Genomic DNA, 16,230 nt, shown 5'->3' on the forward strand with positions numbered 1-16,230 from the left:
CACAGGACCTTCTTCCAAAATGTAACTGGCTTGTCCAAATGTGCTTTTGCATACCTCAGGCGACTCTGTTTGTGGCGTGCTTGCAGAAACGGCTTCTTTCGCATCACTCTCCCATACAGCTTCTCCTTGTGCAAAGTGCGCTGTATTGTTGACCGATGCACAGTGACACCATCTGCAGCAAGATGATGCTGCAGGTCTTTGGAGGTGGTCTGTGGATTGTCCTTGACTGTTCTCACCATTCTTCTTCTCTGCCTTTCTGATATTTTTCTTGGCCTGCCACTTCTGGGCTTAACAAGAACTGTACCTGTGTTCTTCCATTTCCTTACTATGTTCCTCACAGTGGAAACTGACAGGTTAAATCTCTGAGACAACTTTTTGTATCCTTCCCCTGAAAAGCTATGTTGAATAATCTTTGTTTTCAGATCATTTGAGAGTTGTTTTGAGGAGCCCATGATGCCACTCTTCATAGGAGAATCAAATAGGAGAACTACTTGCAAGTGGCCACCTTAAATACCTTTTCTCATGATTTGATACACCTGGCTATGAAGTTCAAAGCTCAATGAGGTTACAAAACCAATTTAGTGCTTCAGGAAATCAGTAAAAAGTAGTTAGGAGTGTTCAAATCAAGAAAATGATAAGGGTGCCCATACTTTTGCACCGGTCAAATGTTGTTTAAATGCAGATTGCACATTTTCTGTTACTACAATAAACCACATTTGAATCCAGAAATATAACTGAGTCCATCAGTTATTAGATATATGAAACTGAAATAGCTGTTGCAAAAACCAAAATTGTTATAAAGAAAAAAGGTTAACATTAATAGGGGTGCCAAAACTTTAACATATGAACATAAGGATGAGTGACCTCATGGAGATCAACATCCAACACTGCGGAGACACCATCACATGTTTCTCAACGCAGTGATCTAGAGCAATGCCCCCATCCCTTATGGGAAATATGCAAAAGCATGTAAATCAACAGCCGCGGAGACACCATCACATGTTTCTCAACGCAAGCAATGACTAGCCAGGTCTTTCCCCGGGAAGGAACAACCACGGGAAGGGCAGTCTCCAATGAAGGAAACCACCTATGCCAAAACATGGTATCCATCCACAGACAGCTGTTTCGGGGTATTGCCCCTCATCAGTGTGGAGTAGGAAACTGGCCAGTAGGAGCTCTAGATCACTGCGTTGAGAAACATGTGATGGTGTCTCCGCAGTGTTGGATGTTGATCTCCATGAGGTCACTCATCCTTATGTTCATAGCCAGTTTCCTACTCCGCGGCTGTTGATTTACATGCTTTTGCATATTTCCCATAAGGGATGGGGGCATTGCTCTAGATCACTGCGTTGTCACATACAAACAGAACAATCAGGACCCAAAAGGGAAGAAGGCGGCAAGAGCATAGCGAGAAAATAGGCAGAACGAGACATTGGTACTTCATAGTAAGTGTTTTATCTCATCCTAGAGCTAGATTAACAGATGCACTGCTCAGTACTGCTGTGTAAAGCCCTCCATGCTGCTATTGCTTCTGAACATGCGATACAGACACATGAAATCAGGAATCCCTCATGTCTCTACCTGTTATGTCATCTCCTATAGAAAACACACAGTGTCCACCTTTTCTCTCAAGGACAAGGGCCTGCAGAGAAAACTCGTGATAAATACCTGATATATTCCAACACATAGCATCATTCCTCATTCTGCCTATTCTGAAAAGTCACCTCTCTGCAGTGTTTTCAGACCAAGGAGCCACCAGTCAAGTAGGAGGAAACAGCGGTAGACAGGGAGTAGACCTGGAGTGACGGAGGCTTTAGATCTACCATAGCTCTTCAGCTTCATTTGCATATCAATTCAGACGCTGACTTCTTAGGATTGGAGGAACGGACTTGGCCAGGTATTGCTGGACTTGTAAGAGCTACAGGTACATATAAATAGTTTAGGGGCTGTCTTGAGGGCTAGTTTTTGGACACACTACAAGAGTATGCAATCCTCTTAAAAATCCTGCTGACAGATTCCCTTTAAATCACCCCCAAAATACACTAAAGAATCCAGAGATTAAACTCGATTTTCAAATGTACAAGTTCATCTATAATATCAGCCTCTAAACATATGAGCTGGACTCTTAGGGCACAATCACACAAAGGATTTTCCTGCAGATTTCGGCGCAGAATCAGCACCAATGTTCCAGCTAAACCCATCGCTGATTGTGTCTCATTGAGAACAAATCGGAAATCTCCATGGAAATACATACAACGTGGATTTTTCCAATGGTGATTTGAAATGTGCGTCACAGTAAATAAATAAGCATCGCTCATGTCAACTGATGTCGGCTACACGTTGGAAACACTGCAGAACTTGCAGCTTTTAAAACAAGAAATCAGCACCAAAAATCTCAGGGTCAGCAGCGGATTCCCATCCCAATCCACACCAAGTTTTTCAGCATGGAAAAGTCATAGTGTGAACTTACCCTTACACCCACCTAAAGGTAATGATCTACCCAAAAATATTGGTATTATGATAATGCAAAATATCTACCCGGCCCAAGCGATGCTGGATTTTACTGTACAGTAATCATTCTAGGGAACAGGCCCTGGAATCATTTGGATTACTCATGTGCCCTCTGCTCAGACAAAGACGTTCTCATTTCCGTACCCCATGTCTCCATCCAGATTGTCAAAGACTTCTCCTCCTACGGTCTCATTGTCAGGATTCAAGCAGATCTCAATCATGTTATAGATGGCGTTCTGCCCCCAGTCACTGTCTTTGCGAGCTTTATTGAAATGTCGGAGTGCGTCATTAGGCTCCCCGGTGTACCTTCACGAAACATAAAAAATTGAAATGATTACATAAGGCCTCACTTTATAAAGGGGTCGGCAAGCAAACAATTTGTAAGCAGAAATTATCTACTACAATGAATAAATAAGATTCTGCGGACTTGTCACTCGTACATGAAAAAGGCACGACGGATGCAGCCACAGGGGTATCGCTGTTAACACCAAAGGATAGCAATCCTCCCGAGCAGTCAGGAGGCCACTTTCTACAGAACTCACCAAACATCTAAAGGGACAGTCCCCTGCCACTCAAGTCTGAACGGAAGGTAAGGAGCGCCGATGATATTACGATCCCACCCACCTGCTGAGATACGTACATTACCAGCAAGTCTGGTGCATATGTGAGCTATTGTCATAAGCAGGAGACGTGCAGGATACCCGACGACCATGCACGCGTCTTGGCAAGTATGTAAGGTCGTAACGTCATCAGAGCTGCAGGATGGAGTGGCTGCCCCTTAAAGCTTGCGCAAGATTACAAAAAACATGGTTGCTTTCTCTCAAAAACAGCGCAACACCTGTCTATGGACTGTAGCCGAGCGCCAATAAACTAAAGGAGGCTGAGCTGCAATACTGACCGCAACCTGTGAACAAGTAAGGCGCTGTTTTTGAAGAAAGCATTCATGTTTTCTAATCCTGTACAATCCCTTTAGGCTTTTAGTGTCTGAGCCCGGGAATCTAAATCCAATTTTAGGCCATTTTCACATGCAGCGTTTTTGTGGCATTTTTTTTTTTTTTTTAAAAGCCAAAACCCACTTTCTTGACAGTAAAAATGCTACATTTTCGCGGAGTTTTTTTTTTCCCTTGCGGAATATGCGTGATTTGTTTAAAGTACGTGATTACTAAAGTTACTTTTATTAATCAAAAAAGCAGCAAAAACACTGCATGACTACATGTGAACATAGCTTTAAAAGGGAATGGGTCACCGGGTGTTTGCCACCTAAACTAAGAGCAGTATAATGTAGAGACAGAGAACCTGATTCCAGAGATGTGTCACTTACTGGGCTGCTTGCTGCAGTTTTGATAAAATCAATGTTTTATCAGCAGGAGATTATCACTATAGTCTTGTCATATAGTCTTCCTACCCTGTATAATCACATCCCCCCACTGATCAACAGCCCAGTAAGTTACACATCGCTGGAATCAGGTTCTCTGCCCTTACATCATGCTGTTCCCGGAATACATAGCAAGTATCTTCTGACAGATTCTCTTCAAACTGTTTTTTTTTTTCAATTAAAAAATGATCCTGTATCTAGATATTGCTGTCACATACAGGAAATCTCCAGGAGACCACCTCTTCCTCTACAGCAAATGATCTGGCATGTCCTATGTATTCTGGGGTTTTTCTATCAGACGAGCACCCCTCTAGAATTTTCACGCTATTTTGATATGGCGCCCCTGGTGTCCTAATAGTTCACTCTCAGAACATCCACCACCAATGTGGTCACACATGTTCAGGATCCTATTCCCTCTGCCTGAACGCTCGGCCACTGGGAGCGAGGCATCGTCCGCTATTGTGCAGGCTAGACCCCACCGGTAATGAGCAATGGGGGGCGCTATAAGAAGTAAGTACAAGCCAAATCCAGCCTTGTGTGTATGGACTAGAAATAAACATACCACAGATATAACCCTTTGCAGTAGTGAAAGCCGGGCTCTTGCTTTGCTTTCGATGAGCATTTTTCCGCCATGTCAAGAAACTTTGGTATTTCTTCAAGTTTTCCAGCTCTTCTCAAGAGGTCGATCAATCGAGAAAGCGTAGCATAATTGTCTGCAAAAGGAGGAAGAATTAGCCGATCATTGCGAGTTTGAGCTTATTTGTAGAAGCCACGGGGAACTGCTCAAATAACAAATTCCCTGACATGAATTTATGACATTTCCAGCCCAGGTTTAAGTGGAGTTCCCAAAACATAATTTACACTACATACACCACCCTATGGGGACACAGCCCCTAAATGTCTCGTACTTGCAGTATAGATCTTACTGCTTCAGTTGTACGGTTTTGTTACATATGTAAATGAGGGGTCTTCAGTGCACCTTTGGTGTGGCCAAGGGCTCAGCGCACCTTTACGCCCCCTTAGCTCGATTGATAGCGCACACACTTGCCCTAAACCGAATCCCTGACCGCTAATATCTGTGCTGACACTGCAGGGGCTCAGCGAGCGTGCACACAGTGTCAGTGCGGGCGCGCTCTCATCCCTCTCCGCTGTCTGCAGCAGTCACTCGCTACTAGGTGATCCTCTATAGGCAGCTGCTGAAAACAGGGGTGTGGAATGAGAAGGCGCGTGCACTGACACTGTGTGTGTGCTCGCTGGCATCGTGCAGCCTCAGTGCGGGTGTGCAGGGCCTGGAATTGCATTCATATAGAGCGCGCTCTGAGGAAACAAGTGGTGTCAATGAAGGTGAGGGAAGTGGCGCTGCATGCTGACTGAGGGGGAAAATGGTGCAATGAGACCCCGGCCACGCCATTGCCGCATCCAGCACCCATCATTTACACACGAAATAAATCAGTGTTTCTGTACAACTAAAGTAGAGAACACAACCTATAGTGCAGGGATGAGAGGCTGCTGGATCTATCCAGGCAATATTCACTGTAACATTGCAGATTTTCCTTATACCTGGGGCGGTTGTACATTACTAGCATATAAAAAATCCTAATGTTTTGCTTTAATATTTAAAAAAAATAAAGTGAATAAAGACACAATATATTAACCCCTTAAAAAGCCTGTTCCCCACCAATAATTACTGTCGCACTAGTTATCCAAATTCTCTCTTCTGAGAGGAAGAGGACTAGAACTCTAGCGCCACCTATTGGAAGCAGCGATCCTAAACGTTAATATCGACTCTTTATCGAGCCTTGTCACATGACTTAGTGTAACAGCCAAACCAGAATATCAATTTACAGACACGGTGTGTTGGGGTGTTGCCCCTCATCAGTGCAAAGTATAAGATCTGATTTGGATAGGTGAGATGCTCTGGATTGGGGTGTAAAGGGTAACGTTACTTCTTGTGGAGAGTGACGAACCAAATCTGGCATGTCACAGTGAGGAGACTTATGAGTATGCATGGCTCGTAAGCCAAGCCTGGCATGACAGAATGAGGAGAGTTGTCACTCTCCACAAGGAGAAACATTACCCCTTAGACCTCTGTCACATAATTCAAATCCTCTAATATGGTGCAAAATTCAAGTGGCTAGCTCAACAAATAAAGGTACAAATCCTAAACTAAAATCACACTGTGTCTGGTCCTGAAGCCCCAAATCGAAGGGTGTCTGAAAGCAAGGAACTCCAAAAGATCCCAAAAACAGGGTTTTTCCCCATCTGAATAGAGTAGAGGTCAAGCATACGCAACATTCAATCATACCGGGAAGGACGCAGGTAGCAGACATAACGGCAAATCTTCTGATGACAGTCTCACAAACACTCAGTTTCATCATTTTTAATAATAATTTCCATTGAGGATCTTGTTGATCTAAATGGCATTTTTAGGATATGTTGACTTCAATTACAACTTTTTTTTTAAATTTTCACTTTATAAAAGAATATATATGGAAGCCATGCGAATAAAAGAAGAGAAATCCATCACTTCCAGGCTGGTAGAGAGGCAGCAGTGGAGAGGGGATACGGTTCCAGTGGAGCAGGGATACGGTTCCAGTGGAGCGGGGATACGGTTCCAGTGGTGAGTATGACTTCCATCTTAACTTTTACCAGAAACTCCTTTAACCTCTGTTCCAATAGAATGAACTTTTTTGGGTGGACAGATTATTATACAAGTCTTCTGTATTATTGTACTCAGCAAAAGGAAACATGGACACCTTATAGATGGCATTAAAGTTATGGATATCTGGCTTCGTTCTCTATCCAGACGTGGCAAATTAGAAGCCTTGAACGAGATGGGATTGGAAGTTTTGCACAAATTTGCCTGAGTGCGACCCGAAGAAAACACCAAGTGCAGCACTTACCTGGCTTGTGCTCCAGCAGCTGCTGGAAGTGAAATACGGCCTGCTCGTAGTCCTGTTTCCTGAACATCAGGTCAGCCATCATCTGCGGGGATTATAGAGACCGAAAATCAGATCATAGTAACATATCCTCAATATTGTAAATCAAGCTGTATGCTAGAAAAATATGACGAGGTTTTCAAGCGGAAACTGCATCAGGAAACAACTTTTTTTGAGGATCTCTTCCTTTTCTGAAGCTGTTTTGAAAGAATTTTTTTTTCACCTGAAGAGTATTTTTTTTTGCAACCTTTTGATTGGACAGTGCCTAGATTGGAGCAGATTTAATCAGGATCTGCTTTGGTGTGTGCACACGTTGCGGATTCTGCTGTGGATTTGCAGCTGATTTGGCCCTGCGGATTCGCAGCAGTTTCTGCTGCGTTGTACAGTACCATTTTATTCTATGTAAAATGGTAAACGCTGTACAGACGTTGTGGATTTTTCAGCACAGATTTGCTGCGATGTTAAATCCGCAGCATGTCACTTCTTTGTGCGGATTCTGCAGCGGTTTGGCACCTGCTCCATGACAGGTGTCAAACCGCAGGGGAAAACTGCAGGCAAATCAGTAGTAAATCCGCAGACAAACAGCAGGTCATTGGACCTGCGGATTTTGACAAATCTGCGCGGAAAAATCCGCAGCAGGATCCGCAACGTATGCACACACCCTTGAAGAAGTGATCTGCACTTTTTTTTCTTTACCTAAGAGCTTTTCAAAACCAAGGAGATTTTAGAACAGAAACGACAGTAAACTCTCCTCCTCCAAAATACCTCAGTTTCTTCCCCAAGAACTCCTAAAAAAAAACTCCTTTTGCAAATATTCTCAAGAAAGAAAAGGTTCCCAAAAACTCCTTGCAAGAATAGAAAAGTAGATATCCTGTAGAAATGAATACAGAGAGTTTTGCAAGCATTTTTGTACGCGGTTTTCGAGCAAGATTTTGGAGATGATCCACTCCAAAAAAAACTCCATGTTTGCCTGGGAACTGCATCTGGGCACAGCGCAATGGATGTTCCCAGGTGAGCGAGCTTTCAGATTATACAAAAAACTGGGGGCTGTAGGGCACATTTGCTGCTCTCAGGCATGAACAGAGTTTACGAGATACAAAGCTGAATTTAAACAGAGCTGAAACCAAGTCAAAACTGCAGCATTCCAGAAAAGAATACTTCAAAACACCATGTTGCATACTCCACACAGGTCATAGAGGTCTTAAAAATGGGTGAAAAATACATTTATGCTGCAACTTTAGTTTTTAACATGAGTAAATTTAACAACTTGTGCAAATTTCTATATTAAAAAGTTGATTCATGTACATTTTTATCAATAGATCTTGGAATAACTAAAAGCTCCACAACTGGATGTGTTAAAACATTTTTTTCCTGTGCTGAGATAATATTATAAATGTGCCCCTACCGTGTACTGTGTAAGGGGCCAACCATACAGAGCTGCTCCAATTCATGGTCGGCACAAAGCACAGCTCCTAGCCAAGGGAGAAGCATAAATAACTTATGATAAGTGAGTATACAGACGGAGCAGCTGCTGCTTTCTACGATAAACACAAACCAAAAAAGGCAAAAAAAAAGTAGAAAGGTGCCAAACCGACCAACAGTCATGATTAGGTCATATAGATACACCCTAAAGCAGGGTTCCTGAACTCCAGTCCTCAAGGCCCACCAACAGATATTTTCAGGATTTCCTTAGTATTGCTCGGGTGATAATTGCTTTATCTGTGCCATACAAAGGAAATCCTGAAAACATGATCTGTTGGTGGGCCTTGAGGACTGGAGTTGGGGAACCCTGCCCTAAAGGACACTCCTGAATATAACACTGAATACAATCAGACCAAATAGGAGTATAAAGTCCATAATCATTTATAAAAATATATATTTATTAAACATATAATGAATGACAATACACATGAACACACGTTTTGCTGCACTTTATCAAGGACCACTCCTTGATAAAGTGCAGCGAAACGCATGTCGGTGGCAGCGGGCTTGGGTCCAGTTTGCATATCATGGGTAAGCAATACTATCAGATGGTTTGATATATCCAACCATTTATTTGTGCACATGTGATTAATTTTGCTGTTTTTTAGTACTGTATACTAGCCCATTGTATATGAAAATAAATACCACTGATACACACTCATTACTCATATAGATAGATAAATAAAACTTCATTGAGGATATATAAGTAACTACGGAAACTCCACTATAATATAGATCCTAAAAAAACCATGGAGATACGAACCGCAAATATAGTAAAAAAGTCACTTTATTGTAACAAACGCTTTAGACAAAATGTACAAAAATACAGACAACAAACAAGTTGCTCAAACAGGGCTCATATATGGTAACCGCTGCTAACACCCTATATATAACAGAATGGGTAATATAAAGTGAAGCAAAGAATCTCAAAGAGAGCCATTAATTTCATAGTGTACAGGCCCTCACTAAGAGAAAACAGAGCTATCACACTCCAAATAGAAAAATTCAAAGTGAATGGATAAATATCCAACCAAATTAGTAACAACACAGTCCAAGGAGTCAAAAAACATACCCATAAGTATCTGCAGGTGAACGCGGCACTAAAAAGAGCAGCCCCGACGCGCGTTTCACGTGGGCTTCCTCGGGGGGCTATGTCTGTGTGTTGGAATTGTGGGCATTTTATGTAGGAGACCCAGGTGTGTAGAATCATCAGCGCCATAGTCGGCGCATGCGCAGTGTGAAGCAAAGCGCCATGACAACGCCCACACCTGGGTCTCCTACATAAAATGCCCACAATTCCAACACACAGACATAGCCCCCCGAGGAAGCCCACGCGAAACGCGCGTCGGGGCTGCTCTTTTTAGTGCCGCATTCACCTGCAGATACTTATGGGTATGTTTTTTGACTCCTTGGACTGTGTTGTTACTAATTTGGATGGATATTTATCCATTCACTTTGAATTTTTCTATTTGGAGTGTGATAGCTCTGTTTTCTCTTAGTGAGGGCCTGTACACTATGAAATTAATGGCTCTCTTTGAGATTCTTTGCTTCACTTTATATTACCCATTCTGTTATATATAGGGTGTTAGCAGCGGTTACCATATATGAGCCCTGTTTGAGCAACTTGTTTGTTGTCTGTATTTTTGTACATTTTGTCTAAAGCGTTTCTTACAATAAAGTGACTTTTTTACTATATTTGCGGTTCGTATCTCCATGGTTTTTTTAGGATCTATATTATAGTGGAGTTTCCGTAGTTACTTATATATCCTCAATGAAGATTTATCTATCTATATGAGTAATGAGTGTGTATCAGTGGTATTTATTTTTAAGTCTTTTCTGTGTTTTCACAGCTTTTTCTGCTGATCAGATGGATTTTAAAGCACGTGAAAAAACGTGGCTTTTGCAGCTGGACAAGTTGTTTAACAGTGGTTCATGTGTGGTTGTTGACTCCAAGAATAGGGACTTGACTGAATTAACAATTAAATATAAAGAATTGCTCCAGAGAAGGATTCGCTTATGGTGGAATAAATCCTTTCTAGAAAGATACATCTCGTGTGGTCTTATACCAAGAGGTTTACGTGTTCAAATTTTTCCCTCTTTTAGTATTGAGTGTGATCAATTTAGAAATCAATGGGAAGAAATTGCATCCACGTGCTCAAAAGGTTTTATGGGGTTATTGATTTCCAACAATGAAGGAACTCTCAGTGAGATTGATAAAGATCTCATCCTTATTCAGGATGAGATTAATAAGAATCTAACTCCTGAAACTAGTATCAATTTCAAAAATGAGATTGATAATGAAATAGAGAAATAGGAAAAAGACATTGTTTCTGTTAAAACTAAGAAATATCAGCGTGACTCAATGGATGCCCAAAATAATCGGGTTTATAGATGGAGATCCAATTTAAATAGGAGATCCACGTCCAGAGCACGATCTGTTTCATTCTCATCAGTTTCTTCTGTGGATGAGAGATCTGGAGCATCTGATATAAATAGAATGGGTTCGGACAGATCTGATGGCAAAGACCGTTGGCAGAGAACGACTAGATTCAGTAACAAAAGGAAAAAAGTTATATCACCTCAGAAAGACAAGAGACCTAAGAATAATACTCTAGAGGTAATTAACTTATCCCATCATACTTTGACAATGCCTCAAAAGGAAGTCTTGGGTCTCGGTCTCTCTTTTTCTCCATGTAATAATTATGATTATTTTACAGCATTGAAAGATTTGCATCTATTTTCACGGAAACTTGTGTTGAAAAAACTGCATTCACGGTCTGCCACAGAAAATTTAAGTATTGCAGAACAAGAAGCCATCTCTATATTGGAGGATCTGGAAAAAGAATCTATGGAGTCATCTACAGGTATCCCTCTTCCTCTTATTTCTGCTAAATCGACCACGTTTCCCCCTTTTGCCCTCTGCCCTCAGGTGGATATCTTTACCAGATTGGTTTCTGCTGATCTAAAAAAGGTTTCTAATAAAGGTAAGAGGGACAATCTGACTGCGGTTCAGAGGGAAGCCTTAAAAGAACTAAAAGGATTACATGATATTGTTATAAAACCAGCGGATAAAGGGGGGAACGTGGTCATTTGGCCCGTTGAGAAATATGAGAAAGAGGCTTTTAAACAATTACGTAATAAAGAGACTTATGAACTCCTTCCTCAGAATCCACTCCCCCATTTTCAATGTGAACTATTGGAAATCTTGGAGGAAGCACTTGATGTGGGTACTATACATAAGAAACTGTTTGACGGATTGGTTACTAAAAATCCTGTTATTCCCACGTTTTATCTTCTCCCCAAGGTCCACAAAGATGCTTTGAATCCTCCTGGGCGTCCCATTGTCTCTGGCATAGGAGGGCTTTGTGATCCGATTTGCAAATTTATTGATTATTATCTTAGATCACAGGTTGAGACACTGCCCTCCTATGTCAGAGACACTACTGACGTCCTGAGGCGTGTGGATGGGGTCGTCCTTGAACCCGATATGTTGTTAGTTACGGCGGATGTTGAGGCTTTATATACCTCCATCCGCCATGAAGATGGACTCAAGGCAGCGTCATTTTTTCTGGAATCCAGTAACATTGATGTGGATGTTAGGGGTCTGGTGTTGAGGCTCTTGCGGTTCATTCTCACTCACAATTTCTTTACCTTCAGGGATCGGTACTACCTCCAGAGTAGGGGTACCGCCATGGGGGCGGCCTGTGCGCCCTCCTATGCTAACCTCTTTCTGGGATACTGGGAGAGGAGCATTTTTCAGGGGGGTGTGCAGTCCGCTCCCCATATTCTGGGGTGGTACCGTTTCATTGATGATATACTTTTTATTTGGCAGGGTACTGTTGACCAGATACATGATTTTGTCCAAGAGACCACCAGAGACCCCATCTGCCTGTATGTCCTTATTCATACTTTTTTCTGTCCGATTTTAAGAATTTATAATAAATGATGAATTTTTAACTGAAGTCCAGCGCTGGAGATTCCATCCATTATCTGAGCACAGGAACATATTTTTATAATATCCAATTGTGGAACTTATTATTACTGATTAAAACATACTTTATTCGTGGGACAACCCCTTTAATGTGTTAAATTTGACGCATTAGTCTCCAGTTCTTATCTAACATCGGGAAGTGTACTAAACGTGCTCAGAAAGTTACTATTAAGTTGTTTAATGTATCACTAAGGTCTAAGCACGAAACATCAATTCAAAAATTTCACAAATTTCAAATAAAAAGTTGTCTCAAAGTGATCTATGCATCCTTTTTATATTTATATAACATTTATCCTTCTTCTATCTATATAATACACATTTATGCTTCTATCTATGGCGTTTACTATATGTGCTACACTAACTCAATAAGTCACTTCAGTAAGCCCCTATACTGCCCCCTAGTGGTGTTTGCAGATAAATACATAATATAGTATTTCATACAAAAGAATATCCTAATGTAATCTTTTATGGTAAGTATTTTTCCACTGAACCTATTTAATAAAAACCCACTGATGCTTATCGCTCCATACGTTTTGTAGGTTTTGCTCAGTCGGCCTTTATTAATATTGATCCCTCACGCTGGACGGTTTTTTTACCAGCATTTTCCCATTCTGTGCAATGGTCGGCAGGAAGGTTGAAGCGCTTTTACCTTATTCACCTGGATAAGTTTTATAGACTTTTGCCGGCCATTTCTGGAATGGAAAATTTTGCCTCATCTTATTTTCAACCAGCCACAAATGTTAAATAGCAAGAAAGATTATGTGCTCCATAAAAAAACAAGTGACTGCCCGGTAAACACATAGAAACTGCCAAATCCGGCGGAAAGAATGACGTCATGTCAGTACATGGAAATATTCAGGATAGTTCTCTGCAGCTTGGCTCGAGGTTTCCCTGAATAATAAAATGATAAGGCTCAGATTTGCTGCTTGATGTCTCTCTGGCGTGCTTAACATCACATTTATTTATTTGGGCTCGAATTTAGGGCACAGCGTGTTCTCCTTGCTCACAAACACGAGACTCCCGTTACATAAACCTGACGGAGTTAAACAATTTTCATTGCCCGGCTCCATTTTCAGGAGGAATAACAGAGGAAAAACACAACGTAGAGGCCTAAGAAAAGTGGTGGCGTGTCTTCTCCAACGTCACAGTTGTAGTTCTAGCTGGGAGCAGCAGATATTCTGGATTACTAGACACTTACATAAAAGTATAGAACATTTAGCCATAACAGAAAGGAACTTTTCCGAAGATGAAAATCATTTGTTGCACATTTTCTCAGTCTTACTCCTTCCACATTGTGTTTTATGCGCTTTAAACTAGTGCCTATTGCCTGGCTAAATTTTGGACTATGAGATTTCAGATTAAAGATCTAATGAAAATCTGCCATGTCCTGGTGAAAACCGCAGCTGAAGAAAAATATATCCAGCGCAAACTTTTTATTTAGAAAATAAGTTAAAAGGATTCCATCTCGTGATTGTCAAAAGCAACGTGCGTTTCGAACCCAAACTGAATTCTTTATCAAAGCAATTTTGTCCGGCCCATTTTTGGGGCTGAGTGTGAAATGATGTCCACTTTTCCTTTTTTGCGCTGTTTTTATTTTGTCTTGTTCCAATACACACAAATGAAATAAACATGTGTACGACAAATCATGTATAGTAGCAATAATGTTCTGGCAAAAATAATTCATATCCTGGAAAAATTTCAAGGGCGCCAAGACTTTCTGTCATGACTGCGTATATATATTGCACTTACCATAGTGGCAGCCTCGTTGTGCTGGTCGCTCTTCAGTAGAAGAGCGCACTGCTGCTGACAGGAGTCGATGTCATCCTGCGCCAGGTAGAGATGCGCCAGCTCCATTATAACCTGCACAGTGACGGAAAGCCGGGTATAAGCATGAGACACCGCAAATATCAAAACTATCAGTGCACCGCATGGAACAATACACATTGCAGCTTTATTATGTGGATGTAGAAGTGAAATCCAATGAGAATTCTGCTATATAACCCTTTCATGAGCGGGAGATTTTTTTTTTGTCCTTTTGTTTTTTTTTCCCTCCTCTTCTTCCAAGAGCCATAACTTTTTGTTGTTTTCCAACCACAAAGTTATTTATTGCGGTACAAGTTGATGTTTGGAATGATTTAATTCATTTTTCATTGATATATATATATATATATATACACAAATATATGCATATGTGTGCGTGTATTTTGGTGATTTTAAAAAAAAAGGAACTTTGTAAAAAGAACATAAAACATATTGGGGGGGGGGGTGCGCCCAGCCATTTACCAAGAGCTGTGACTGTTGCATCTTGCTGTTGGTGCAGCTGTGTAGGGGTTGTGTTTTAGCTGTGGAGCTGCCATTTTTATTGATACCATTTTGGACTACAGATAATATTTTGATTGGTTTTAAATTGCGTTTTTGGGTGGAGGAGCGGTGACCATAAAAACAGCTATTATGGCATTTTTTTTTTTTTTTTGCTTTATGGCATTTACTGTACAGATTAAATCATTTTATACAGTGATATGACAAGCTTTTGTGGCGATGCAGAAATACAGAATGTTTTTTTTTAATTTCTTTACTTTTAAAGAGGGGAAAAGGGATGGGGGGTTCATTAGAATTTTTATTAAGATTTGAAATGTTTAACTTTTTTAAAAAACTTTATATTCTCTTTTTAGTCCTCGTAGGAAGCTTAAATCTATGATGGTTCTTTCTATACCACAGTATTACAATAAATAGCAAAAAATCATAGAAAACACAGCGGGAACCCTCTGTGTGTGAAGCAGGTGCATCTCCTGAGCCTGCTCCACATACCCACACCTGTATGTGCTATTACAGCCTACACTGGGGAGAGGCAATACGGAAATGAGCAGAGCCAGGATAACCCCTGAACCCCACAGAGATATGCTATAGTTGGACCTGAAGTAAGTAGATTATGTATGAAAGCCAAAAAAATTGACTCTATGGATGTACGACCTCAAAGATTAAAACAGAAGTCATCTGCATCTCTGTTCTCGCGACTCTTGATGCCAGAGAGCAGAAGTAACAGAAATAGACAGCCATGTCTGGAGACACTTCTCACCTTGTTGTCCGTCTCGCAGTAGACTAGTGCCTCCTTATAAAACTTGATGGCCTTCTCATAGTCTCGCTGGATGGCTGCATGTCTTGCAATTTCTGCAGAGATTTCTGCTGCCAGAGACTTTTGGGCAGGGACAGCATCCGGCTGCTCAAGCTGAGCTCTCTTCAGCACCCTGGCTTGTATCTCCCGGGACTGGTAACAGAATATTTAGAATATATGTCTGTTAATCAAAGAAGTCCTCCATCTTCTGATAGACCACCAATATCAGATACGTTCTAGATCCCAGTACCATCGTAAGTGGTTAATAGCAGCGATCAGAGCCAAGCTCCCATCACTGCTGTTAAAGAGGCAAATATTGGCTGTATTACACAGCTGGCATCCCCAGGTATGGTGCGGGCTCAGCTCCCAACTACGCTCCACACATCCACACCATACATTTACAGCGGATGTCGGGTAGACGCTGGAAGAGATTTTCAGGAATTTTTCAATACCTGCCAACCTTTTACTAGGATTTCCTTTTCCTACACAAAGACGATAATACATTTTGCATATTTAGGTTCCAGGTAATAGAGCGTATTCAATATATTTTCACTTTCCACTACATTTTGTTTCAATTAAGGGTGGTTTCACATTAGCGCTTTTTAAGCGCACGCACGGCTGGGGGTAGCTCCGCCCCCGAGCCGGCTCTCTGCCCGGCGTGCCCGCCCCTTGCTTGTAGCGCCGCCTCCTAGCGCACAGCGGCGCCTGCGATCGGCGCACCCTATCTTTAGCATAGGGTGCGCAGATCGTGCGCAGGCCGTGCGCTAGTTGCGCTTTGACCTGCGCTGCGCACTTTTGACGGTGCGCCGTGCGTGCCAAA

The 16,230-nt window shown here is 41.6% G+C and overlaps 1 protein-coding gene and 1 long non-coding RNA gene across 5 annotated transcripts in view; one reads left to right on the top strand and one right to left on the bottom strand.

Moving 5' to 3' along the window:
• LOC141049375 (uncharacterized) overlaps window positions 1–16,230 on the top strand; it is a 261,995-nt gene that overhangs the window by 90,839 nt on the left and 154,926 nt on the right. The window lies entirely within an intron of this gene.
• The window catches only part of TTC21B (tetratricopeptide repeat domain 21B), a 136,259-nt gene that overhangs the window by 10,759 nt on the left and 109,270 nt on the right, over window positions 1–16,230 (bottom strand). For all 4 annotated transcript variants that reach the window (XM_073545775.1, XM_073545774.1, XM_073545772.1 and 1 more), the window contains exons 20-24: window positions 15,375–15,563; window positions 14,048–14,158; window positions 6,790–6,871; window positions 4,449–4,599; window positions 2,656–2,817 (exon numbers count right to left, since the gene is read on the bottom strand). In XM_073545775.1, the coding sequence (XP_073401876.1) occupies window positions 2,656–2,817; window positions 4,449–4,599; window positions 6,790–6,871; window positions 14,048–14,158; window positions 15,375–15,563 (695 nt within the window). The remainder of the gene's footprint in view (window positions 1–2,655; window positions 2,818–4,448; window positions 4,600–6,789; window positions 6,872–14,047; window positions 14,159–15,374; window positions 15,564–16,230) is intronic.

The sequence above is a fragment of the Dendrobates tinctorius genome, unplaced genomic scaffold (genome assembly GCF_039654945.1).
Source record: "Dendrobates tinctorius isolate UK_male_01 unplaced genomic scaffold, ASM3965494v1 ptg000143l, whole genome shotgun sequence".
Lineage (NCBI taxonomy): Eukaryota > Metazoa > Chordata > Amphibia > Anura > Dendrobatidae > Dendrobates > Dendrobates tinctorius.